Genomic DNA, 25,782 nt, shown 5'->3' on the forward strand with positions numbered 1-25,782 from the left:
TGTGGAGATGGCATCGCTGAGCAGAGCATGGAAATGTTGATCATTTATCTCTCAAGAGATAAGCCTAGTATAATCCCACAGTGGCCAGCTGGTACCGACAGCCATTTAGTTATCTATCTTGGCTGCTCACTATAGAGTATGTGCTATCTTGACCTTGCAAATGTATAAACTTTGCTAACACCACTGATGTATAACCCAAATAGCAGGTGTGATTAATCGGAGTCTAATAGTATATAATGCCCTGCAAATCTCTCCAATACTGGAACTCAGAGTTTAGACCAGAGGTCCTGGGACAGTGTTCCATGTCAGCTCTAGCTACAGGGATTCGTCCACTGTGGTTTCCTAGGGATCCCAGGCAGCAGCAGGGATGTAAGATTTATAATAATCTCTCTTTTTAAAGTTTTCTTAGGTATTAAATAAAACCTTTAGCTTTCACTCCATTTGCGTGGTCATTGCCTCTGAAGAGCCATTGTCCATTGGCAATACTCTTCTCCACCCCTGATCTATGTCTTATATCTCTATTCTTAGACTATGCCTAGACAAACAGCACAATAACCATTTTATGGTTAGTATCTGTATATTTAAATGCATGTAGAAACTTTATGGCCATTAAACTCTTACATCTACATGAAAGAAAAAAAGCAGCCTGAAAATTTGAAAGTCCTTTTAAAAACATCCTCCAAGCAATGCAATCGAGGGCAGTTTGGCATAAATGCATTAAAAAAAGGAAGAGTCCTTTTTTCCATTCCATTCTCTAGAATTGGGGGGGGGGATGGAATGAGCAGATAAAATCCCAACCCTCCACACATTGAAAAGCGGTGCTACTTTGTAGAACAGCTTCTTATTCTACCAACCAGTTAATTCCCCTGCTTATAAGGCAGGAAAGCCAAAGAAACACATCATTTATGGCTGGTTGGATCCCTGTTTGTTTGAGCTTAAGCAGAGAAAGATGTTATAAATGCAGTACAGAACATTAAGCGGTAATTTGGAGGGCAGGGGGACAAGAGACAAAATTAGCGCATGCAATGGCATCCTTTAAGCGAGGTTAAGCTGGCTAACTTCACAGAGACTAACCATGCATAGCAACAGAGCACTTTCTGTTTTGCATAAAAAGAGCATTAGCATCGCTGCAAGCGTTTTGAAGGCTCTTTCTCAGTTTAAAGCACTTTGCATGCACTATTACTCTAAGAAGAACATACGATGAGCCCTGTTCAACCAGGCCAAAGGCCCAGCTAGTCCAGTATCATGTTCTCACAGTGGCCAACCAGATCCCTGCAAGAGAAGACTACAAGGGGGACGTGAACACAACAGCATTCTCCCCACTTGTGATTCCCAGTAGCTGAGGTGCTCCCTCCAGATTGGTGGGTTTTTTTGCAGGTGTATTCTGGAATACATCACTGATGTAATAATAGGGATTAGCAGTTGTACTGGTCCACACATTACTCCACTTTATTAGTTATTCTGCAATGCTTTCTACCACATTATTGCCATCTAGAAGGGCACTCTTGCACGATAAAGTGTGGAAGAAAAGGATTCTGGGTATCTGCCAGATTGGTTCTGTATGTCAAATAAGGACAGGAACGGTCAGAGTATGGGAAAGCACTGATAAGAATTGTTTACTAAAAGAATGTCCTTGAAGTTTCTTATTAACTGCTGGCCTTGCGATTTCCCACTTGAATAACCAGCTGACAATACTCCTTAGCAATACTTAAGAGTTGACAAGAAAGTTCTTCCCCTTTCCTTGGAGTATATTAAGTTCCTTAGTTCCACAAGGAGACAAAGATCTTTCGTAGCTCTCTCCTGCAGCTGTAGTTTGAATAAACTTCTTCTGCCTTGGACACAAACAGAGTGTGGCTCTTTTCCATGACAAACGCAACACAAGTGGGACAAAAAAACCCACACAACCAGAGCATTCGAGCTATGAAAAGTTACAGGATGTCTGCAGTAAGGCGTGTGTCCACCCTGAAGCTACTGCAGGTGCAAACAGTATTGATCACATATAAGCAACCCAATAGCATCATGAGTACAAATCATCACAAACGAACAATAAAAGAGACCCCTGAGTAGTAGTGGCTTTGCTCTCCTGCCACTCAGCAAAAGGAAGTGTAGGAAACTCAGTGCATGGGGCAGTGGAGCCAGTCCAAGTCTCCTGCCGCTGCGCACCACACCACGTCTTGCCCCTCCCCCTCTTGGTGTGCAAGCAGCAACCTGAAGCATTGGGAAACCAAGTGAGCAATGCAGCCCCCCCCCACTACTGGTCAGTAGGGGCCCTAGTATTCAGAGCTATATTACCTCCAACAGCGGATGCAGCCATTGTGGCTAATAACCATATCCTCCATGAATCTGTCTAATCCTCTTTTAAAGCCATCCAAGTTGGCCATCACAACAGCCCTGAAAGGTTGAACAGTATTTTTATCCCCACACTGCAAATGGAGAAGAGATAATAGTTTACCTAAGGCTACCTAGAGAATTTGGGGTTAAGACTACATTTTCGTCATTCTGTTACCCTTGCCAACTGAGGTATTATTTTATATAGGTAAGGGTACCTAACTGACCTATAAATAGGCTCTTTTATTTATTTATTTAAAATATTTCTATCCCACCCTTCTACCCTATAATAGGGCACTCAGGGCGGCTTACAAAAATAAAATCAAACACATACATAACAAAATTGTAAACAATAAAATCACAAAAACATTAAAATAAATTAAAATATAATATTTATATATATACACACATATATACACACACATATATACATATATAGAGGGAGTGGTACTAAAGGGGACTACAAGGGTAAAATTTAACATGGAAGGCATAAAATCAGTGTCAGCTACCAGTTCCACCCAGCGCCCTATTTTGATACAGTCAATAGACAATACACACATGAGATGGCGCCCGATGCTTTATTTAAACCTTATAATGAATCCAGTTCTAATAAGCAATATTCCACAATCACACTTACCCTTTATACCTGCAAACTGTTAACCTGATGAAGATAAAACAGTTAGTTTACCACAGATAGCTTTAACTTTTTATCCAGATGATCAGTCTGGATAAACAGGTAAAGAATCTTATCAAGCCAAGAGCATATTGTAGTCATGATGTAGCCCCTCTCTCCTGGGTGTGATGTTCTTCTCTTCTGTCTCCATTACTACTGTTGGTCATTACACCTACTCCACCCCAGTGGTTCACTTGGGTGTTCCTTGGATGCATCTACCTTATCTTGGCCATCTTGTTTGTAAGGTCTCATGATCACTCCATCTGTGTCATTACATCACTAACACCACTTGTTTTTTTCCTCTTTTTGTTTTTTTTTTCCAATTAATTTTTATTCAAATTTTCAAAACCAAAACAATACAAAAAGAAAAAACACAAATCAATAACTAATACAATAAAAAAAGAAAAAAAATATTGACTTCCGATTTGTCGTAGTTCAGCTATAAGTCTATAATATATAACAAGCCTGTCTCTTAATAGATTATAAAATCACCTTCCTCCAGCGGTTATCTTAGTTGGTATCAAATCTCATTAACATCATATCATTTTATTCTTCCACAAAAAGTCAAAGAGAAGTTTCCAATCCTTGAGATATATGTCCATCAATTTTTTTCTAGATAAACATGTTGGCTGGAACCTACACCTTCATAACATGTTTGCCCCTTAACATCTATCAAATATTCTACCTCAACTATCAGCTGTTTCCAACTGTCTTTTCACCTTCTTGCAGGCTTCTTGATTAGTTCATCATCCTGATTCAGTGCCTTTCTATGACCTTTTCCCAAGCTGGTGTTTCATCAAGTATCCTTGTATTCAGAGGTCTCGTCAAAGAACATATTATGGGGTTCCAGGCTTTCCCTAATTCCATACATATGAAATATCAGAAAGTAACAATTCTCGAAGCTATTATGCTCCAGCAGCATTCATAAGGCTGCAATTCGCTGCACACTTATTCCTGAAAGTGAGGCTGTATACACATTACCAGCTTAAAACACAGCTAGGTTGTTCTTTTTCTTAATTCATATCAAGGCTAGTTAGGGGGGGAATGCATCAAAACACAGTATAGATATAAAACAACAGGATAGATAACATTGTACACATAGTGCTTCCCAAACCAGCAGTGGAAGCACACCAGCTGCAGAGTAAACAGGAATGTGTACACAAACTAAGACCCACTGGACTCCACAAGGCTGACTTCTGAGCAGACATGCATAGGATTGCACTGTCTGGCTCCCTTTTATAAAATCACCATAACCCACCAGCCTGTTTTTGCATTGAAAGATATGATCCAAGGTCAGCTTTTAATACATTTTTAAAACAGTCCATCGGCGGCAACATTTGGAGGAAAGACAGAGGTGATTAACTGAGATGGATATTAATGGCAAATTTACAAGGCATAGATCATAAACTATGATGCCTTTCATGAATTTGTGTCTGAAGTTGCCTCTTCAAGGACCTTTACCTTTGCTCAAAGACAAGTAAAAGCTTTTTTTGAAATTCCAGCAAGCATTTACCCCTTATTTAGAGGGGTGAAGTTCTAAATATGTAAATAAATAAATTACTTGATTTTTTCCCAACTATATTTTTATGGTTGTTTTTACCGATTTTATTTTATAAGGTGCATTCTGCCACGATATGTTCTTATGAAAGCACAGAATCTAAACATGCAAATAAATAAATATTTCCTGAGTGCCTGATGTAATTAGTTTTAAAACACAGCAATCAAAAGTAAAGTGTTGTTTAAATTCTGTCTTTGATCTTGTTTTCTTATTGTCTGTGATCCAACTAAGGTGAACTTCTCCTTTTTAGAAAGCCAGGTTATAAACTTAGAACAAGGTTGAAAGTATTAGGTCACAGTCCTATGCACACTGACACGCTCACTTCAGCAAGCTATATTTGGCCCCCACTGAAGCCACCGCGGCCCCTCCCCATTTGGACCACCCCCTCCCACACTGGCCTCCAGTCCTGGCTTCGCAAATAAAATCACTCATGTCTACACTGAAATTGGGCAAAGCCCCCGGACAGGATATGCTCCCCCCGGAACTCTTTAAAAATCTTCCGGATTGGTGGGCACCCATATTAGCCAAATTATTTACACAAGTTAATAATACTGGCATCTTCCCGGAGGGATGGAAGCAAAGCATTGTCATCCCCATCTATAAGAAAGGGGAGAAGCGCAAACCAAACAACTATCGCCCCATTAGCCTTCTTGATACAGGGGTCAAATTATACTCTAAATACCTGTTAACCAAAGTTGAAGAGTGGGAAACCACTAATCAGGTTATTTCCCCGGCTTAAGCAGGGTTTCGTAAAGGCCAGAGCACTATGGATCACTGCTTAACGTTATACCATATTGCAAGGATGAGTATTGTCGGCCCCACGAAACACCTATATGCCACCTTTGTGGATCTGGCAGTGGCATTTGATTCTATAGACAGAGCAAGGCTCTGGGCCAAATTAGCCAAAACCAACATAGATAAGCGCCTTCTCTTTCTTATTAGAGAATTACATTCTGACAACACTGCAAGAGTTAGGGTGGGCTTTACAGGCTCTCTTACAGAACGCATAGCCATTAATAAGGGAGTAAAGCAGGGCTGTTTATTGGCCCCTTTTCTCTTTAACTTCTATCTCAACGAAATATCCTCTGAATTAATGGGCCCTGAATTCCCTCCCCCCCCCCGCCCTTGGAAATAGGAAAGTGTCGATACTTCCTTATGCTGACGACATGGTACTATTATCCATTACACAAATTGGGCTGAGGAGATTGCTTAAAAAATGCAGCGCATACTGCGCAAAAGAAAACCTCACAATCAACCACTCTAAAACTAAAATCTTGGTGTTTGGCAAGAGGCCCCGGAATCTCTCCTGGTCCCTAGACGGCCAGCCAATTGAGCAATGCCGTGCCTTTAATTTATTTATTTATTTATTTATTTCATTTTTAAACCGCCCATAGCGAATAGCTCTCTGGGCGGTGAACAAAACAAGATTAAAATACAATATTACAATAAAATTACAATAAAATCAGCAACAAGTTAAACGGGGAAAAAAATTAAATGAAACACATTGAACATTAAAATGCCTGGGAGTATAGCCAGGTCTTAACCTGGCGCCTAAAAGAAAGTACCGAAGGCGCCAGGCGTATCTCCACAGGTAGGCTGTTCCACAGTTCGGGGGCCACTACAGAAAAGGCCCTAGATCTAATAACAATCCTCCGGGCATCCTGATGAGTTGGTACCCGGAGGAGGGCCTTGGATATTGAACAAAGTGAATGGGTAGGTTCATAGCGGGAGAGGCGTTCCACAAGGTATTGTGGTCCCACACCGTGTAAGGCTTTATAGGTCAAAACCAGCACCTTGAATCTGGCTCGGAAACAAATAGGCAGCCAGTGCAGGCGGGCCAGGACAGGTGTTATATGCGCAGACCAGCGGGTCCTCGTTAACAACCTGGCTGCCGCATTTTGCACTAGCTGAAGTTTCCGAACGGTCTTCAAGGGCAGCCCTACGTAGAGCGCATTACAGTAGTCCAGTCTAGAGGTTACCAGAGTGTGAACAACTGAGGCGAGATCGTCACTGTCCAGATAGGGGCGTAGTTGGGCTACTAAGCGAAGATGGTAAAATGCATTCCGTGCCACTTGGGCGTCTATTTCCAGGACAATCTTTCCTGGAAAAAACATATAAATCGAATTAAACTTACAGCCTTAAGATCATGTGGTGCAATCCTGAGTTTTTATAGAACAGCTGGTGGCAATCTTGTCCTCCCCGCCCTATAATATTTTGTAAACAAGGTCCTTGCACAGATCCTCTATGGGGCCCCGGTTTGGGGATGGGAAAATTCCATCATGCCCAGCCTTGAGGCAATCCAAAATAGTTTCCTAAGGAAACTTTTGCGCCTTCCTCCGGGCACTCCGGCGGCATTTCTTCGAGCGGAGCTTGGCTTTCCTCAACTCACCGCTCGTGCTCATTACACTCAATTAAATTTTTGGGAATCTATAAAAAATGCCCCTACTAAATTATGCTATGATATGACTCTAAGGGACAATTACTGGAGTGCCAGAATATCGAACCTATACCACCTCTATCATATAACAACTCCGAACCCAATTGTTTCAGACTGAGTCAAGTTGAAGGAAGCAATTTTTCAACGTAGTAACTGGATTGATCGCTTGGCCATCAGAAACTCCAGATTCTCAAGGTGGTATGGAGCAATAAAAACGGACCACCAGAGAGAAAATTATTTGACCTACCCTATTTCATCAAATCTTAGGCAAGCATTTACTGCCCTAAGATTTCAGACAATGCCATCTGCGGTCTTATCAGGCCGATCCAGCGTTTATGTATTTGTGGAGCAGGCATGATTGAAATCTCTTCCACTACCTGTTAGAGTGTCCATTATATTTCCATCCGAGACTCAAATTCCTCGATAGTTTGTTGATACGGCCGCGTCCCCCGCAAGAAAATATTGTCTATCTTTTATCAAACCAGCAATGATCTGAAACGAATGCTGATGAAAGTTAAAGAGGAAAGCACAAAAGCAGGACTACAGCTGAGCGTCAAAAAGACTAAAGTAATGACAAGAGAAGATTTATGTAACTTTAAAGTTGACAACGAGGACATTGAACTTGTCAAGGATTATCAATACCTCGCCACAGTCATTAACCAAAATGGAGACCATAGTCAAGAAATCAGAAGAAAACTAGGACTGGGGAGGGCAGCTATGAGAGAACTAGAAAAGGTCCTCAAATGCAAAGATGGATCACTGAACACTATAGTCAGGATCATTCAGACCATGGTATTCCCGATCTCTATATATGGATGTGAAAGTTGGATAGTGAAAAAAGCAGATAAGAGAAAAATCAATTCATTTGAAATGTGGTGTTGGAGGAGAGCTTTGGACTGTGAAAAAGGCAAATAATTGGGTGTCAGAACAAATTAAACCAGAACCATCATTAGAAGCTAAAATGATGAAACTGAGGTTATCATACTTTGGACACATCACGAGAAGACAGCATTCACTGGAAAAGACAGTAATGCTGGCAAAAACAGAATGGAGTAGAAAAAGAGGAAGGCCAAACAAGAGATGGATTGATTCCATAAAGGATGCCACAGACCTGAACTTACAAGATCTGAACAGGGCAGTTCACGACAGATGCTCTTGGAGGTCACTAAATCTTAGGGGCACCATAAGTCGTAATCGTCTATAACAACAAAAGCCTTGCCTAAGGAGAGACAAAATGATGGCACGCTCCTGATTGGTTAACGGGGCTCGAGAAAAGCACGTGCTTTGATGGAGGGAGGGCAGGGCAAGACAGGCTATCGCTACTCCTGATTGGCCGAGCGGACTTTTCCTCGCGAGGCAAACAAACCCCGGCGAAAAGACCACCACTTTTTGGTGAGGGGGGGGAGAGAGTATGTGTCCGTTAGCTGCTGATTGGACCAGCGCTCGCGGACGTCGCCCAATAACCGGAAGAGGAGGAAAGCTCTCACTCTCTGAGTGACGAGCGGCCACTTCCTCTCGGTGGTCCCTCACGGAAGGCTTGTTTGGGTCTCTTCTCTTTCGAGGAAAGATTCTGCGCCTGCGCAGTTCTCCACCGGCTGCAGCTATAGCTGCTTTCTGGTGCCTCCTTCTATCACCCCCCCACCCCTCCCCTCCTTGGAACGTTGGCGGCGTGAACGTTCCACGGGTCTCCAACGACTAGCGCGCGATAGAGAGGAGCGAGCGTTCGCTTGGCGCGCCTGCGCAGACGGCCTGGTGAGTCGGCGGTGGAGGGGGGTGCAGGAGTGATATTTACCTCCATTTCTAGAGACAGAGAAGACCTTTGAAGTAATACTGAGGGAAAAGATACCCAGTATGTATGTAAACGTGTCAAAATGTTGATATGCTTATATTATTTTAATATATGGGAATGCCTTTCGTTCCTCATTCGTCTCAAGTATATGTGCTAGATTAATATATGCTAATTCACACGTGGGTGAGGGTTAGTTTGAATCCGGGGGGGGGGGAGTTGTACTTGGATCCCATTGGATGCCATGTGAACGACTGAGAAAAAAATGAAATGGACCGCCTTCAAGTCGATCCCGACTTGTCGATCCCGGGTTTTCATGGTAAGCGGTATTCAGAGGTGGTTTCCCATTGCCTCCCTCTGAGGCTGAGAGGCAGTGACTGGCCCAAGGTCACCCAGTGAGCTTTATGGCTGTGTGGGGATTCGAACCCTGGCCTCCCAGGTCGTAGTCCAGCACTCTAACCACTATACCACACTCCTAATGACTCAGTACCCTCCACAAACTAAACTTCCCAGGATTCTTTGGGGGAAGTCATGCCTCTTTAAAGTTGTATGATACCCCTTTAAATATATAGGGCAGAAGGGCCTTAGATTCCAAAGCAAAGATGGATGACAAAATGTTTACTTTTAACTGCCCCCCCCTTTGACATATCTTTTTTGTGAAACTAACTGCATCTTGGTAGGCCTCAGAACTAACTGCATCTTGGTAGGCATTGATTGTTAAGCCACTCTGGGGAATTGTAGCTCTGTGAGGGGATGATGATGATGAACTGCCTTCAAGTTGATTCTGACTTATGGAGACCCTATGAATAGGGTTTTCATGGTAAGCGGTATTCAGAGGGGGTTTCCCATTGCCTCCCTCTGAGGCTGAGAGGCAGTGACTGGCCCAAGGTCACCCAGTGAGCTTCATGGCTGTGTGGGGATTTGAACCCTGGTCTCCCAGGTCATAGTCCAACACTCTGACCACTATGCCACACTGGCTGCCCTATAGGGAGTACCATTTTGGCTACCCCTGAAACACCTTTGGTCTGATCCAGGGGGACTCTTTATGTTCTTAGGCAAGATGACAGATAAAAATATAGTCCGACATTCTAACCACGCTTCTCTGGCTTTTTAAGAACTGTGTTATGTTGGATTCGAAGCTCTTCGTAAGCATTGCTTCATGATGTGCATTGGGGTGAGAGTTTGGCCCCCAAGGAGCTATATTGCACTTTTTAACTTGTTCATAAATTATCTAGAATGGCCTTTCCCAACCTTTGGGTCTGCAGTTGTTGCTGTATGTAGTACAGTTCCCATCGTCCCTGAGCATTGGCCATGCTGGCTGGGGCCAATTGGAGTTTTAGTCCAGAAACATCTTGGGACCCAAAGGCCAGGAAAGGCTGATCTAGAACAAGTGTAGGCAACCTTTGGACTACCAGATGTTGCTGAACTACAACTCCTATTATCCCTGGCCATTGGCCATGCTTGCTGGGGCTGATGAGAGTTGTAGTTCAGCAACATCCGGAGGGTCAAAGGCTCTCTATCCCTGTTCTAGAATTGGGGGTGATCATTGAAGGGCACCATCTGAGCTATATATTTTAACACACTCTTATACCACTTTAAACAGTTCGTGGTTTCCAGCAAAAAAATCCTGAGAACTGTAGTTTGTTAAGAGTGCTGAGAGTGAGGGGAGACCCCCGTTCCCCTCACAGAAGAAGGGAAGAAGGATTGATTATTAAACCACTCTTGGAATTATAGCTCTGCTAGGGGAACAGGTGTCTCCTAAAAACTCTGAACAGGTACTGATTAACTGGGAAAAGGTTATTTTGGGGTTGTTGCAGATGGCTCAGTCAAAATATCAACCCAGTGTGCAACAGCTATGAAAAAGGCAAATATCATACTAGCGGTCATTTAGAAAGTGACTGAAAAGAAAATGCCTGTATGTGTAAGTAATGCCTTTGTAGAAAACTGTGGTGTGGCCGCACTTGTAATACTGTGTAAAATTCTGATTGCCACATCTCAAAAAGTATATTATAGAACTGGAAAAGGTGTAGAAAGGGGCAACCAGGGCTGTGGAGTCGGAGTCGGAAGCAATTTTGGGTGGAGTCGGAGTTGGTAGAAATATACCGACTCCGGCTTCAAAATAAATTTTGATTGACAATTTTTTAAAAATATAAATTCAAAATGTCAAAGAAGCTTCCCATGAAGTCAGCTGTAGTTGAGCATTTCACCATAACTCAAGATGGAAAACATTTTGTATTTCAGTATATGACATAGGACCCAGATGAAGACAAATGCTGTGATGCCAAGATCAGCGCATATTCAGGCAGCGATAAAAATGCTCCTATGAGAGCTTCCAATTTAAAAAGACATTTACAGCGCTTTCCAGGGCTGTGGAGTTGGAAGCAATTTTGGGTGGAGTTGGAGTCGGACAGTAGAAAAATAGAGGAGTCGGAGTCAAAGGTTTGGCATACTGACTCCACAGCCCTGGGGGCAACCAAAATGATCAGAGGAATGGAGCAACTTTCCTATGAAGATATGCTGCAATGTTTATTTTTAGTTTGGTGGGTGGGAGGCAGAAAAAGAGAAAATGACAGAGGTGCATAAAATAATGTTGTAGAGAAGATTGCTTTCTCATAACGCTAGAACCAAATGAGGTTATCCAATGAAGTTGCACAGTGGGAGATTTCAGGACACACAAACAGAAGTATTACTTCCCACAGTGCTTAGTTGTGCTTCCACAAGATGTGAGAGTCACTGGGTTGGGCAACTTTAAAGGGGATTAGACTAATTAATGGATAATGCTGTCAATACCTACTAGCCACGATGGCTAAATTCTACTATCACTGTTATGTCTCTGAATACCAGTTACTGGAAAGTTTAAGAGGGGAGAATGCTCTTGCACTCAGATTCTGCTTGCAGGCTTCCCAGAGGCACTTGGCTGGCCACTGGAAGAAAAGGATGCTGGAATAGATGGGCATTTGGCCTGATCCAGCAGGACTGTTCTTATGATCTAAGGATGTCTTCTCCCATCCAACATTCTCACCTTCAGAGGCAATTTTTCTGTACCCTTCTCTTTTTTAGTGGTTTGACTGATGCTGAAGCTGGTTGCTGCCTGTGCTGTGGTGAAGGGAGGGGGCAGGGCAAGTGAGGGAGGCTGCCTGGAGAGGCAGGTGGGTGATGGCAGAGGAAGTCACAATAGGCCAAGGTAGCTTCTCAGCTGCTGTAAGGTGATTTTTTGTGTGTTTTAGGGTGGAAGAAATGAATCCAAACATGGACATCACAAAGCCCATGCGTGCCAGAAAAACAATGACTCCAAGCAGCCAAAAGCGAGTGGCAACGTTGAGCAAAAAGAACATCCAAGGAGCAGAGAAGATGGCAAATGGTGGCTCCAGTGCGGATAATCATGTTCATTTTAAAAGGGCTGAAACAAGCTCCTTATATGTGAACTCTCTGAAAGATCTTAACCTCAAGCCTGAATCAAAACAAACTCTGTTGCCCTCTCCGACGTTAAAAGAGCCCATAACTAATGTAGTTGTTAATTCCGAAATCAGTATTTATAATGGTAGTCAGGAAGAATCCCACGGTCTTGCCTACAGTGCTTGCCCTACAAACTCTGATGTGAAACAGTTCCTGAATGCTGGAGCTTTACAGGATATTTTGTACTGTTACTTTGAAAAAGAATCCAGTTCCTCATTGTTTAAGCCGGTGGAAGTACACTTGAACTCGGAGCCAGCTGTCCAGCCTTCAGGTCCGTTGGAAAAGCAGTTTTCAGTTACTTCTCCTAGGAGTGAAATCCCTGTGTTACATAAAGTAGCCAAAATAAAGGACAAAATGCTTGTTAAACGAACTGTACCAGTATTGGAATCAGAAAACGATAACTCCCAGCTGCCTAAGAAGAATGTTAGTGCTTCAGTATTGCCAGGTAATTGTATATGATCTTTTAAAAAGGATGTTTAAGGGACTGCAAGGGTTTGGGACTAAAGAGCCCAACCCTCCTCCACTTTCCACCACAGCTTCTTTTGCACCCCCCTCTAAACTACCCCAGAGGTTTGGGGGGGCCTTCTCCAGGGGCCTTGGGTGCTACAGAAGGAATATGATTGGAGCCCTAGCAAACATGCAGCAGCCTCTTTCAAATCCAGATGAGATAAGGGCCAGTCCAGACCCTGTAGTCTTCATCAGAGGCCGTTATCTGTGTGCTCTGCCTGAGGGAGGTGTGGAGGGTGGTCACATGAGAACAAGTCTTTTCAGTGGTTCCCCCTCCTCCCCGTGGAATGTTCTCCCTAGAGAGACGTGCCTGGCACCATCCTTGTCTTTAGGAGCCAAAGACCTTTTTGTTTTCTTAGGCATTTGAGAGTTAAGCCTCCTGTGGTGGTGCTCATCTTTTAGTGGGATGGGTTGGGCTTGTCCTGATTAATGTGTTGCTAGATGTGCATCTTGCGTATTATGTATGGTTTTTAAATGTCTCTGGTTTTAAATTGTTATGTGTATTTGATGGAGAATTTTGGGATCCGCTGGACCGGGGCTCCTTGAGGAAATTGAAGACACAGGCTTGCAGCAGATAGGCCTTTATTGGTTACGTGCACACAGTTAGTCTCCCTTGATGTTTGGTGGAGCTCTGCAACATGGCACAGCTCATCTGGGCCTTTTATACATTCCAGGACAAAGACATTAGCATATCCCAATCAGGGGGCTACACATAAGCATTACATAGAGGTTACACTATACATTATTTTCTAGCCAATCTGGTAATTTCAGCAAGTTTCATACCAGCACATTTTTTACTATGAGCTAAAACATTCCCATGCTAATCCTTCTCAGGCCTTGGAGAGCAACAGAGATGTCCTGTACCAGTGTTCTGTTCCTCTTACCTTCTTGAGCCAGGCTGTACCTAGCACACCATGCATTCCAGTTACCATGGATACATCTGCATAACAGACAGAGATATCAGGATCAAGGAGAGGATTTTAGCTGGATTTTAACACTATTAAAATATTATAAATCCTATGGTTTTCTAAAAGAATATATTTTACTTACTATTTGTATCTGAAAAATTCTCCCTTATATATTGTTGTCGTCGCTTCCAGACACTGTCTTTGTACAGAACGATGAATAAATAATAATAAATAATTTTAGTAAATAGTAATAATATTTTAGAGGGAGAAGCAACAGGAATGTAGATAGTTGAGAATCCAATGTGGCATACTGGTTAGAGGCCTATACTGGGCCTGGGAAGACCCAAGTTCAGATCCCCAGTTGTAAAAGCATTGGCTATTGTCCTGGGGAAGGGTATAAGGCAGGAGTGGCTATCTTTTTGTAGGCCTGTAGGCAAATGTATAGCTGCCTTTAGCAGGGCTGTGGAGTCGGAGTCAGAAGCAATTTTGGGTGGAGTCGGTAGAAATGTTCTGACTCCGGCTTCAAAATAAAATTTTTCATAGGAATTTAGGAAAGTTTTCTTGTTCAGAAATTTTAATCAAATAAATATATTTTATGTTCTATCCATCTAGCCTGATGATTGGTGGTGATGAAATGGCTTGTGCTACCATTTTACTACAGTAAATTTGTTATTAGGTAATATGTGGTGGAAATGGTTGGTTCAGGCTTCTCTGAGCTCTCCAAAATGGCTAGGCCTTAATATTCTGCATATTGCTGAAACTGTGCTTATAAGGCAGTGAAAGGAAGTGGAGCAAGAGTTATATTAATGTGCCAAATGCTTGCTAAGAGGCCACATATTGTCAAGGGAGGTATAAAGGAAATAAGGAGGAGGTTGGAGGGATTATTTTCATGAGAAAGGAAGAGAGGAGTTATCTTGACATGCATATCTTTAGGAAATGTTGTGTTTATGCCAAATAAGGAATATTAATGCCAAGTTATTGTATTGAGTGACATATGCTTATGTATAATCATGTGATGATTGTGTAAAAGTAACCTTGAAAACAGTATATAAGGATGATGTGTGGATAATGAGGGGGGGCTTGCACTGAGATTCTATTTCTGCGTAACCTCCCAGGCAATTGCTTGCAGATAAAAGGTTTCTATTCAAAGTATCAATTTTTTGTCTTAAGAGCTTGGGTAGGGCAGCGTTTCCCAACTAGTGGGCCACCAGATGTTGTTGGACCACAATTCCCATCTTTCCTGACCATTGGCAATGCTGGCTGAGGCTGATGGAAGTTGTGGTTCAACAACATCTGGTGGCCCACTAGTTGGGAAAGGCTAGGTTAGGGCCTCCCAGCATTGAACTCCGCAGGTGTTAGCCCAGTTGGGCTCCCACAACAATAGTTAATATACATTTGCCATTTATGAAGGAGTCAGAGTTGGACAGTATAAAAATAGAGGGGTCGGAGTCGAAGGTTTGGCATACCAACTCCACAGCCCTGGCCTTTAGGCATGGAGGCCTGTACTATCTCCTCCAGAGCCTTGGCATCCTTTAGCACTTAGCATCTCTCTGGCAGCTTGGAAGATAGGTCAAAGAACAGTCAATGTAATGAGTTAGCAGGGCGGTGGAGTTGGTACACCAAACCTTCGACTCCGACTCCAGCTCCTCTGTTTTTCTACTGTCCGACTCCGACTCCTCTATTTTTATACTGTCCGACTCCGACTCCACCCAGAATTGCTTCTTGTCAATCAAAATTTATTTGGAAGTCGGAGTCGGTACATTTCTACCGACTCCTCCACCCAAAATTGCTCACGACTCCGACTCCACAGCCCTGGGAGTTAGGTCATAGCCCACCTGGTACGGGGCTAACAACCTTACATTCCAAGGAGCAGTCTGATGCTCTGCCAGAAGGACTAGCTCTAGGATGCCAGAGTACTCCGCTTATCAGCAGTACCAATTAGTGCAATGACTTACTATGCTGAGAAAGCTATGGCATAATGCTCTGTAGCAATTAATCACTTATCTGATATCACTGCTGTGCCTGTAAAGAAGTACACTATATAAATCACTCTTGTGGCCCAGTTAGGAGTTCAACCTGGTCAATGGTTTGTGCAGGACCTTGCAGTCTGATCTGCCTATTGGGTATGCCTGTGTGCTGTAAGTTTCTCAATAAGCTTCTCCTTGTAAGCAAACCTGGATCTGACCTATCATTTCCTTGGCACCCCTAAGATGTGGAAGCCCACGGCTGAGGCACACATCTTCTTTGGTCCGAGGGCCACATTTGCCCATGGACAAAAGGCCCTTGAGGCTGCATGATCCCCCTCTCTTTCATGCACACACACACACCTTCCTCAGCCTGTCTATGCAGATCAGCCAAAGAGCAGGCATGATCATCCCTTCTCCACTCAAATGTTTGACTGGGGAAGAACAAGTCGCATCCCTATAACGACACTGGAGTCCACCAGCCCCATGACTGTTATACTGTATTTGCCATTGCTATCAAAAGTCAGTGGGATGGCGGGGGGGGGGGCAGAAAAGTCCGTAAACTGGGGGTCAGCTATCTCTTGTTAAGGAGATATTTTAATATTATTTATTAGGCTTGTTAGTCATTTGTTACCTGAAGGTCTCCAAGTGACCCATTCAATAATAACAATAATAATAATATTTCACGCCATGTGCATTTTGGCAGAAACTAGAAAATTGCAGCCTTCTATAAAGTTTGGACAAGTCTTATTATAACTCTGCCTCCAAAGCTTTGAGGGGTGGGAGTGGGGAGGCAGGTAGGTTTTTGCTTTTGTGTTTTTCTTTTTTGATTGCTGCAAAAATCGTTTGCAGCTTTCTCAAAAGCTGGGAAGAAAAATTTATTGAAGTACTGATCCAGCTTCACAAAAATGTATTGCAGTACCTTGCTGGTGTGATGAGAGCCAGTCTGGTGTAGTGGCTAGAATGTTAGACTAAGACCTGGAAGATCAGGTTTCAAATCTCCAGTCTGCCACAAGGCTCGCTAGGTGGCTTTGGGCCAGTCGCTGCTGGTCTGTGTAACCTATCTTGCAGGGTTGTTGTGAGGATAAAATGGGGGGAACAGAGAACCATGTACACAATTGGGGTCAATTGCGTCTCATACGAAGACTGCAACCCTACCTTCCTGTCCACCAGCTCCCACTCGTAGTACACGCTCTGGTCACCTCTCGTTTAGACTACTGCAATGCGCTCTACGTGGGGTTGCCCTTGAAAACAGTCCGGAAATTACAGCTGGTACAAAATACGGCGACTCGTCTACTTACAAACACCCGCCGTTATGATCATATTACCCCAGTGCTGTACAATCTACACTGGCTTCCAGTTATTTTCCGGGCTCAATTCAAGGTGTTGGTATTAACCTATAAATCCCTGTACGGTTTCGGCCCAGTATACCTGATGGAGCGCCTCCAACGTCATAAATTGTGCCGCCCTACAAGATCTGCCGCTCAGGGCCTCCTCTCAGTCCCGTCAACTAAAGTGATTGGGTTGGTGAGGACTCGAGAGAGGGCCTTCTCTGTGGCGGCCCCCACGATTTGGAACTCCCTCCCAATAGATCTTCAACATGCCCCTTCCTTATATATATTTTGCCGGGGCCTGAAGACTTGGCTTTTCCATCAGGCCTTTATGAACTTGAGACTTCTAAGGTGAACTAGCTTCAGAATTGTATTACTGACAACTCTACTAAATATTGTAATTTTGCATTGTGCTGTACTGGTTATATTGTTTTTATTGTATCATATTTTACCATGTATTTTATCGTGCTTTATTGTACGCTGCCTAGAGTGGCCATTGGCCAGATAGGCGGCCTATAAATTAAAGTTTATTATTATTATTATTATTGTTATTATTATTATCTTGAGCTCCTTGGAGGAAAGGTGGGATATAAATGTAGATGATGATGAGATACTAATGCTGTGGTGATGATGATATGTTCACCGCCCAGAGAGCTATTGCTAGTCGGGCGGTATATAAATTTAATAAATAATAATAATAATAATAATAATAGTAAATGTTTTCCAAATTCCTTGGTTGAATGCCTTTTGTCTTTTCTGAAAGATGCCACTCAGAAGAAAAGGAGATCTTCAGAAACTGATGGAGATGTCCTTTCCAAACACACCAAAATATGTGATGAAGCTAGAGAGCGTTGCAGCACAGCCTCAGATATAAAACCATCTGGATTAGGGAAGGTAAGTTGTGTTGTCCGATACAAAAGCTTGCTTTTAAGTATGCCATTGTCGTCGTGCTGTTGATCAGCTTGTTGTTGCTGGTGGAGTTGCTCTGGGTGGCCACAGCGAAATGGAATTAAAGCGGAGCTGAGAATGGGAAGCTGTTCTAATGAGTGGGCTTGTGATGTTCTGGTCATTCATCATGTGCTCTTGGGCTGATTTTAAAAAGCAGACCCTGAAATGTCTTGATGGTTTTGAGTTCATTTCAGCCTTGTGTCACTATTTATTGTCTTGATAGCTTACTTCAAGCCCTCCTGGGGCTGGAAAAGTCTAAAGGGAATGCTGCACGTTGCAGTGATATTGCTCCATTAATCGGGGCAGGAATCTCTCACCAAACTAAACCGTGGATCAGGGTTGCCAGCTCAGTTCCAGTCATGGATGCAGCCAACTCCGACAGTTTCTAGCCCACTCTGTTCTAAAGGCTCACAATGAATAACAATTGATTAAGGTGTTTTGTTTTTTAAATAAAACTGTACAATTAAAACTTTCTTTTGATGTCTGATCCAGGGGCTACCAAATATTTTTGTAGGCCAGATAGGCCAGTGTAGAATGCAAACGCCACTTTGAGTCTTACAGCACCTTAAAAGGCTAACAAATCTTTTTATGTCATGAGCTTTTATGGACTAGAGTCCACTCATCAGATGCCTCTAGTCGACAAAAGCTAACGATGTAATACATTTCTTACAACTACGTATACACCATACATTTAAAACACATGACTGTGCTTTAAATGTATGGTGTGTAAGTCTTTAAGATGCTGCAAGACTTGAGGTAGCATTTGCTATAACGGATGGGCAGAACAATCCAAACTATAACAAGCCACCATAACTTATGCCAGGATAAATTATGCCAGTGTAATTTGCCCTTATTTCAAACTCCATTCATGAACAGGGCTATTGCCACCTGAGCGAGCTTGAGCCTGGCAGATGGAAAACAAGCCTTTAAAGTAGAGGGTGACTTTTAGCACCCTTTTTGTCTGTGTAACATCCACTGGTCATGTGACTGAGCTGAACAGAGTTTGGATTAAGGGCAGGTCCGTCCGTCCGTCCGTCCCCCCCATGCTGCACTGCCCTTGCCACTGTCCCAGAATGCCCCTTTTTTGGGACTTACCCCAGCCTTGGCTGAGCCAGGATGGTAGACTTATGCAGGCGTATCTCCGGCTGAGCCAGGATGATGGACTTCAACCAGAATAGTCCCAGCTGAGCCCAGCCTCAGCTGGAGATCCCCCTATTCCAAACTCTGCTCATCCCAGTGGAACGGCTTTGGACTGCTCCCTAACCTGCCTGCCCCTCTGGAAATAGCCAACTAATATAGCTGCCTTTCTGGAAGCTGTGACTAGCGTAGAAAGGGTTGGCTATATGTTTGTGACCCTAACAGAACCGTCGTTAAACTCATCTGGGGTTATGGGAGAGAGAGAATTCAGACTGCTGCCGGATTTAGGAACGTAAGAAGCTGCTTTATTCTGTCAGACCCATGGCCCGCCTGCCTCTGTATTGTCTGTATCAGTGGTTCCCAAGCTTTTCCCCCATTGACAGCTTGAAAATTGCTCAGGGGCTTGGCGGACCACTTAATGGTTTTTCTGCCTGTTGTAGCCATTGTAACGCACTGTGCTAGATGCTGTATTATTTTTTAATTGAATTTTTATTTGCTTCTTTTATTTCTTATACGTTACTGTGTTCTATAGAATTAAAAATGGAATAGGTAAAATATAATAAGAGAAGCAATCAAACTCCAATTAAAAATCAATATGAATATTTAACGCGATGGATGTGTCACCTCCCATCTTCAACCACACATCCCCAGGCATGCCGCAGACCACCTTAACGAACCTGGTGGGCCAGTTTAGGAACCCTTGGTCTGTATTGAGTAGCAGCAGCTGGCCACGGTTTTAAAAAGTAGATAATAGCAAGACTCAAAACATAAAGAGGGTACTGTATTGTACTCAGAGTTCATGTATAACAGAAACTAACTCAAATAATACAATGAAACAAAAAACTTGATACATTAATTGGAAGATGAAACACCGGTTGAAAACTCTGTTTCGACAGCTTAGTCTTTTTTCAAACCTGCCTGTTTCATCAAATGTCCTTGGAAAGAGTGATAACACCCCACTCGTACAGAGATGAATCCAAGTTCTTCCTGTGCTTTGCTGGCTGACAAGTTCTTTTATCTGTGCAGCTGCTTTTTCGTTGGTAGCTGGAAGCACAATTTGCTATTGTATATCTAGCATTATTATACAAAAAGCATGTAACTAATTATCACGCTTACCCAAGATGAAAATGGGATATTTCACTCAAATATCATTCATACATTCTTCCCGGAGCAAAACAGAATAAACTCACTCACCTTCCAAAAAACGTGATTTATAATGGCTGTGAGAATACTTTCTCATGTGATAAATCATTACTAATTACAAACAGATGTTACGAGTGTGAAGACAAATCACACTTATTGTTGAGACCATTAGGACTTGCAGAGTTAAAGTGAAAATCCAACATGACTTGGGTCCACTTAATACTAAATGTGGAGCTTTTCATTTAAACAGAGACCAATGAATCTGTTCTATAGCAAAATGTCTAAGCTCATCCAGACTATGTTTACATTCTATTTATTTTATTTATTTATTACATTTATACCCCACCTTTCTTTTCATGATGGAAACCCAAGGTGCCTTACATATGGTTCCCAGGTGGTCTCCCATCCAGGTACTGACCAGGCCTGACCCTGGGAGGTGGCTTGATGTGACTTCAGACCATAGCTTTCTTTTCTCACTATTCTCACATTCTACAAATTGTGTAGTTAATGGGGTTCCATGAATTTTGCTGTTCTGTCCTTTGATATGACTTCTTAAGGCTGTGCTAGTCTGGCCTACATAGTTTAGCAGGTGAGGGTATAAAACAGCATAGACCATATTAGCAGGATTGTAGGGAGCTGATATTGAACGGTTTCACCAGTTGTCAATCTTCTAATGTCCCCTAACTTGGGGGTGGAACCTGGGACCTTCTGCATGTAAAGCAGATGCTCTATACTTAAGCCATAGTCCTTTCCCACCGAAATACATGGGGAGGTGTCAAACTAGTCACTGTAGTTGGCAATGGCTCATATATGAGAATGCCTCCACTTCTTTCTCCCCCCCCCTCATCCCAGACAAGCACTTCCCACTTTTATTTCAGTGGAGGGTACAGCCGCATCTAATTGCCCCTTTACATGTGTGGAGCTGCAACAGAAGTCAGAGGGGAGGGTGTCTATGCTTACATGGAAATCCTTAGACCAAATCCAAAGATCTACTTGAGGCACCTGCAAGGACTCTTGCACATGGCTTTGGGCGGTCTGACCACTGGATATGCACATCATTCTTTTTTTAAAAGTTTTTCCATGTGGCACGGGGAGGTAAGTTGATTTTTAAGCACTAGGGGTACATGGAATTTCATTGCATTGTTCTTTGGATCTTGTCCTGCTCCATGCTGCATGCCCATGAAGGTTTGTTTCAGGGTGAGCAACAGAAGATATAGACCAGAGGAAGCTGCCTTCTACTGGGTCAGACCCCTGGTCCATCTTGCTCAGTGTTGTCTACACTGACTGGCAGCAGCTCTCCAGGGTTCCAGGCAACAGTCTCTTCCAGCTGTACCTGGAGATGCCAGGGCTTGAACCTGGGACTTTCTGCATGCAAAGCAGATGCTCTATCAATGAGCTACGGCTCTTCCATTGCACAGTAGTGTTGTGTTGTGCTTACCAGTGCAACAGTGAGGATCAAGTGTGAAGGATACGGAATGAATATGAAAAATGAAAAGCCAAAAAAAGTCAGTTGTGACTGCAGTGCAGAAGGCACTGTGCTTCACATTTTAGGGGAACTGCTTCAAGTGAGGGCTTTTAAACTTTCTGCTTGCTAAGTGGAATATCTCCCTTAAAAAAAATCTCAATTTAAAGTTTGCGTGCATGTGTGTGTCGTTCCCCTCGCTGTAGGTCAAGTGTTTCATTCAAAGTCAGCTGGACAATTCGATGCAAACCTTGGATCACAGTCTCCAACATCTAAGTGAAAGAATTGATCGCACGCAGTGCCTACGGAAGCATGAAGGAATAGCGATTAAAATTGTAGTAAGGCAATGTTCCATTTAAAAAGCTTTGTCTGTTGTTCATGGTTTAACACATTAAACTTATAGGCCATAAGTGTACATATAGGTAAGCAAGTTTTTTTACTGGAGCCTGTCATATCTATGCAAGGCTGGCATCAGACGTCAGTATTATTGGGCATCTGCCAAGGCCCACACCCCCTTACTCTGCTTCTCCTTGCTGTCGCCTGTTCCCCTGCCTTCTCCAACCAAGCAGTGGCAGGAGCAAGGAAGAGGAGGAGCAGCTTCTGCTTGTCACGTCCTCCCCCTCTCGTGGGTGGGTGCGCGCGCGCGTGTGCGTGCGTGCGTGCGAAAAGGAGATGGGCTGCTGTGATGTCATAGAAATCTGAGGAGTGTAAATAGGGTATAAAGAGTTATAGAGTTGTCAGGAGACCCCTATTCTCCTTACAGAGCTATAGTTCTGAGAGTTTCCTGAGAAGAGGAATCAATTCTTAAACCACTCTGGGGATTACAGGTCTGTGACGGAAATAGGAGTCTCCTGACAACTCTCGGCACCATTTACAAACTACACTTCCCAGGATTCTTTGGGGGAAGCCATGACTCTTTAAAGTCGTATGATACTTCTGTGTAGCGCAAATGGGGCCAAAGATAGGGGGAAGGGAAGTGCAAGGTATTAAAGGAAACTTTTTTTTTTTTTTTGGTAGGGCAAACTGGATAGCACAAACTGCTTAGGGGTTGGTGTAAAATGTATGAGAGAAAGAGATGGCAGGGTTGCGGTTGGCACAAGAGCACGGGTAGTATGGTGAGTTGCAGGAGTAAGAGATTCCAACACAGACAGTGGGAAAGGGGGAAGCAGTAACTAGAGAGAAGACAAAAGTATTCTGCACAAGTTCTGAAGCAATCAAATGGGAATAGGCAGGAAAAAGATGGCTTTGTACCCAGTCAGTGGACAAGATTAATACCTTGCCCAAATCTGGCATCAGGGTAAAACTGTATAAGGGAATGAAAGGAGTTGGGTGGGTCACTTCTGGTAACCTGGATGCCTGAAGGTTGTGTCGGATGTCTGGGATCCTGGGGGAGGAATGTGTGTGCAAGCCACAGTTTATAAATGCAAAACACTCAAACCGTTCATAAGTACAAAAAATGCAAAACACTGTTAAATGTGAACAAAACAATGTGTAAATGCAAAAAAAGCTTTCAAACATTCATCCTGACTGGGCCAGGTGTTACTTTGACCGATGGATTATAGCAACTGGAGGAATTAACTACTGCAACTATCTGCATTGATTTGATTTAATCCACCAGGAAATATAGCAGAAGTTCCTCTGCATTAAAATGAAACTGAAGTATTGAGGGATTGATAACTGCCATTTGATATATTCCCTGTACTTATATCCTCCAATGTTTGAGAAAGTGTGAGTTGGCAGTCTTGGAGAGCTTGTTACTGATATACTTCTCCAGTTTCACTTGTCATTTACCTGTTTTGTATTTATTCAGTGTTTTGTTCTCACATGTGTTTCACATGTAACAGTGTTTTGCAGTGTTTGTACTTATGAATGGTTTGAGTGTTTTGCATTTATAAATTGTGGCTTGTACACACATCCTTTATTATTGGTTCCAGCAATTTTGTTTTGTAGTTTATGTTGTATCATTGGGAACCTCTCCTTTGTTTCTCCTGGGGAAGGAGCCACTGCTGCCAGTGGATGCAACTTGTGTCACTTGTAAGCATATTTCTTCTTTTACAATTGCCTGATGCAGATGTGTGCGTTTTTTAATAAAATCTGTATTCTTTCATTCTTGAACCTGACCCGTTCTGGTCAATTCAAAGAATGGGCAGAACTACATGGGCCAGGTCTTTCCCCTGCAGGTAAGGTTGTGGGACTGTGCATGTTCAAAAGCCTCCAACTGTTAATACATCAATATGGTTAAAATTAACAGGTAAAGAACAAAGGAGGCAAAGAGACAGTGGGTAAGCAACTAATCTGCACATAGTGACTTGAACTTACAGCCAAATTTTTGGCTCCAGTTATTTAGCATTGCTTAGATGCAACTGTGAATGTCGCTTCTGTTGTTCTGAAGCCCTTCTGCAGCCTGACGCAAACTGGTTCTTTCTCTTTCCTTGCAGAAGAAAATCTCTAGGCTTGACAGACGCATTAATGCCGTGATATCATTTCAGAAGACGGAATTATCCAAAAAAGTAAGGCTTAACATGCTACAACGATGTAATATACTACAACACTCCGTTGAAGACAGAAGCAACTAAACCTTTTGCCTAGTGTCCTAACTCCCATGAACTCAGAAAGCAGTGCAACAGCTCATGGTGGCCCATGTAGCACAAGAATATGTATGTGTTGTAATAACACATGTGTTTGATTATGACTAATTGGGCATCTTCCTTTTTTAATGGGTCTGATTTATTGTGGTGTTCTTAAATGGTAGCAGGAGATGAGACTGTTGAACGCTTCACCAGTTGTTTGCATTCTGCTATCCCTTAGCCCACCATACATGCAGAAGGGGATCTCATAGGACCCCTCCTGCCTCATGTAAAAATCAGGAAGGGAAAAAGATTATGTGAATCAGGCATTTTGTGCACTGGATCCTGTACACTGACAACCTTCCTCCTTCAACAAGCCTTTTAAGTAGATACTGTATTCCAGTCTGCATCTGTATTGTAATTGTTTTAAAGATGGTTTGTTTTCAGTGCTTTATCACTTGTTGTTTGCCACCCTGGGCTCCTCTTTGGAGGAAGGGCAGGATAAAAATTATTATTATTATTATTGTTAGGGCTTCACTCCCAAATGGGGTGTTTGAGAGGCTGAATTTATTAATTAAACTCCTGTCAAGAGGGGCCCCTTCAACTCCAGACAGGCCCAGATATTAAGGTTTCTAAGTTATACTTACCTTCTAGGGAAGCAGTCAGTGTGGCAGATGATGATGATAGAGCTTTATGAGAGAGAAAAAAGACTATATGCCTATTACAGAAAATAAAGGCTATAGCAAAGATGTGAGCTCGCGTGCTTTCGATTTACCTCCAGGATGGGCACTTAAGTGATGCTGAATCCCTGACTGTGACGTCTGCCTTTATTCTGACTGATTTCTCCCAATCAATTTCTCTAAACCTGGGGATAGGCAAAGTTTTATTGAAGAGGATATGGTCTCTGTCTACATATGCCCATGTCACTTGTTTTGGGGTACCTTGCAGAGTCAGGAAGATCTGATACTCTGCAAAAGCGAGATGCTTTTGCGTTGTTTGTTTTGATGGCTGACCACGGGTGGCCTCGTACTTAACCACAGAGATGCCTAGTAAGCTCTGTGCGTCATATTGAGTCCCTGTTCTCACTGGCTGTTGGAATGATGGCTAAGAATCTTGAGATCTAAATGAGAGCGATGCATTTGTTTATTTATCTATTATATTTACGTCCTTCCTCCCAGAAGGAGCCCAGGATGGCAAAATCACAAAACACTAAAAACATATATAAAACATCTTAAAATATCTTTAAAAAATATACAGAATATAATGCATTTAGCTGCAGCCAAAGCTGTTGGTTATCTGTATACATACAGATGTATTATTATTATTATTATTTATGTTTGCAGTTTGCAGCGCCAAAGAGAGGTGCTGCTGCAAATTGCAGTGTGAATGCTACCCCCACACACACCTGCACATGACTCGCACTACCCACAACCATGGCAAGCAGGAAAGGCGGCAGTGGTGACAGCTTGGTGAGCAAGTGGGGGGCCTACACGCAGCGGGGTATGCAGCAGCAGCTGGGTGGGTGGGCAGCCTACATAGCAACGGAGGCGGCAGGTGTGCAGTGGCACTGTTTGTCT

The 25,782-nt window shown here is 43.0% G+C and overlaps 1 protein-coding gene across 3 annotated transcripts in view; it reads left to right on the top strand.

The window, feature by feature from the left end:
* Positions 1 to 8,399: 8,399 nt before the first annotated feature.
* Positions 8,400 to 25,782, top strand: part of ATF7IP2 (activating transcription factor 7 interacting protein 2) — a 30,122-nt gene continuing 12,739 nt past the window's right edge. Inside the window, exons 1-5 of one of the 3 annotated variants that reach the window (XM_061599247.1) lie at positions 8,400 to 8,748; positions 12,010 to 12,683; positions 17,712 to 17,842; positions 21,845 to 21,976; positions 24,077 to 24,148. In XM_061599247.1, coding sequence (XP_061455231.1) covers positions 12,020 to 12,683; positions 17,712 to 17,842; positions 21,845 to 21,976; positions 24,077 to 24,148 — 999 coding nt within the window. In that variant the 5' untranslated portion in view covers positions 8,400 to 8,748; positions 12,010 to 12,019. The other 2 variants (XM_061599246.1, XM_061599248.1) reach the window with 2 other exon arrangements.

This window comes from Rhineura floridana, chromosome 17 (assembly GCF_030035675.1).
Source record: "Rhineura floridana isolate rRhiFlo1 chromosome 17, rRhiFlo1.hap2, whole genome shotgun sequence".
Classification (NCBI taxonomy): Eukaryota; Metazoa; Chordata; class Lepidosauria; order Squamata; family Rhineuridae; genus Rhineura; species Rhineura floridana.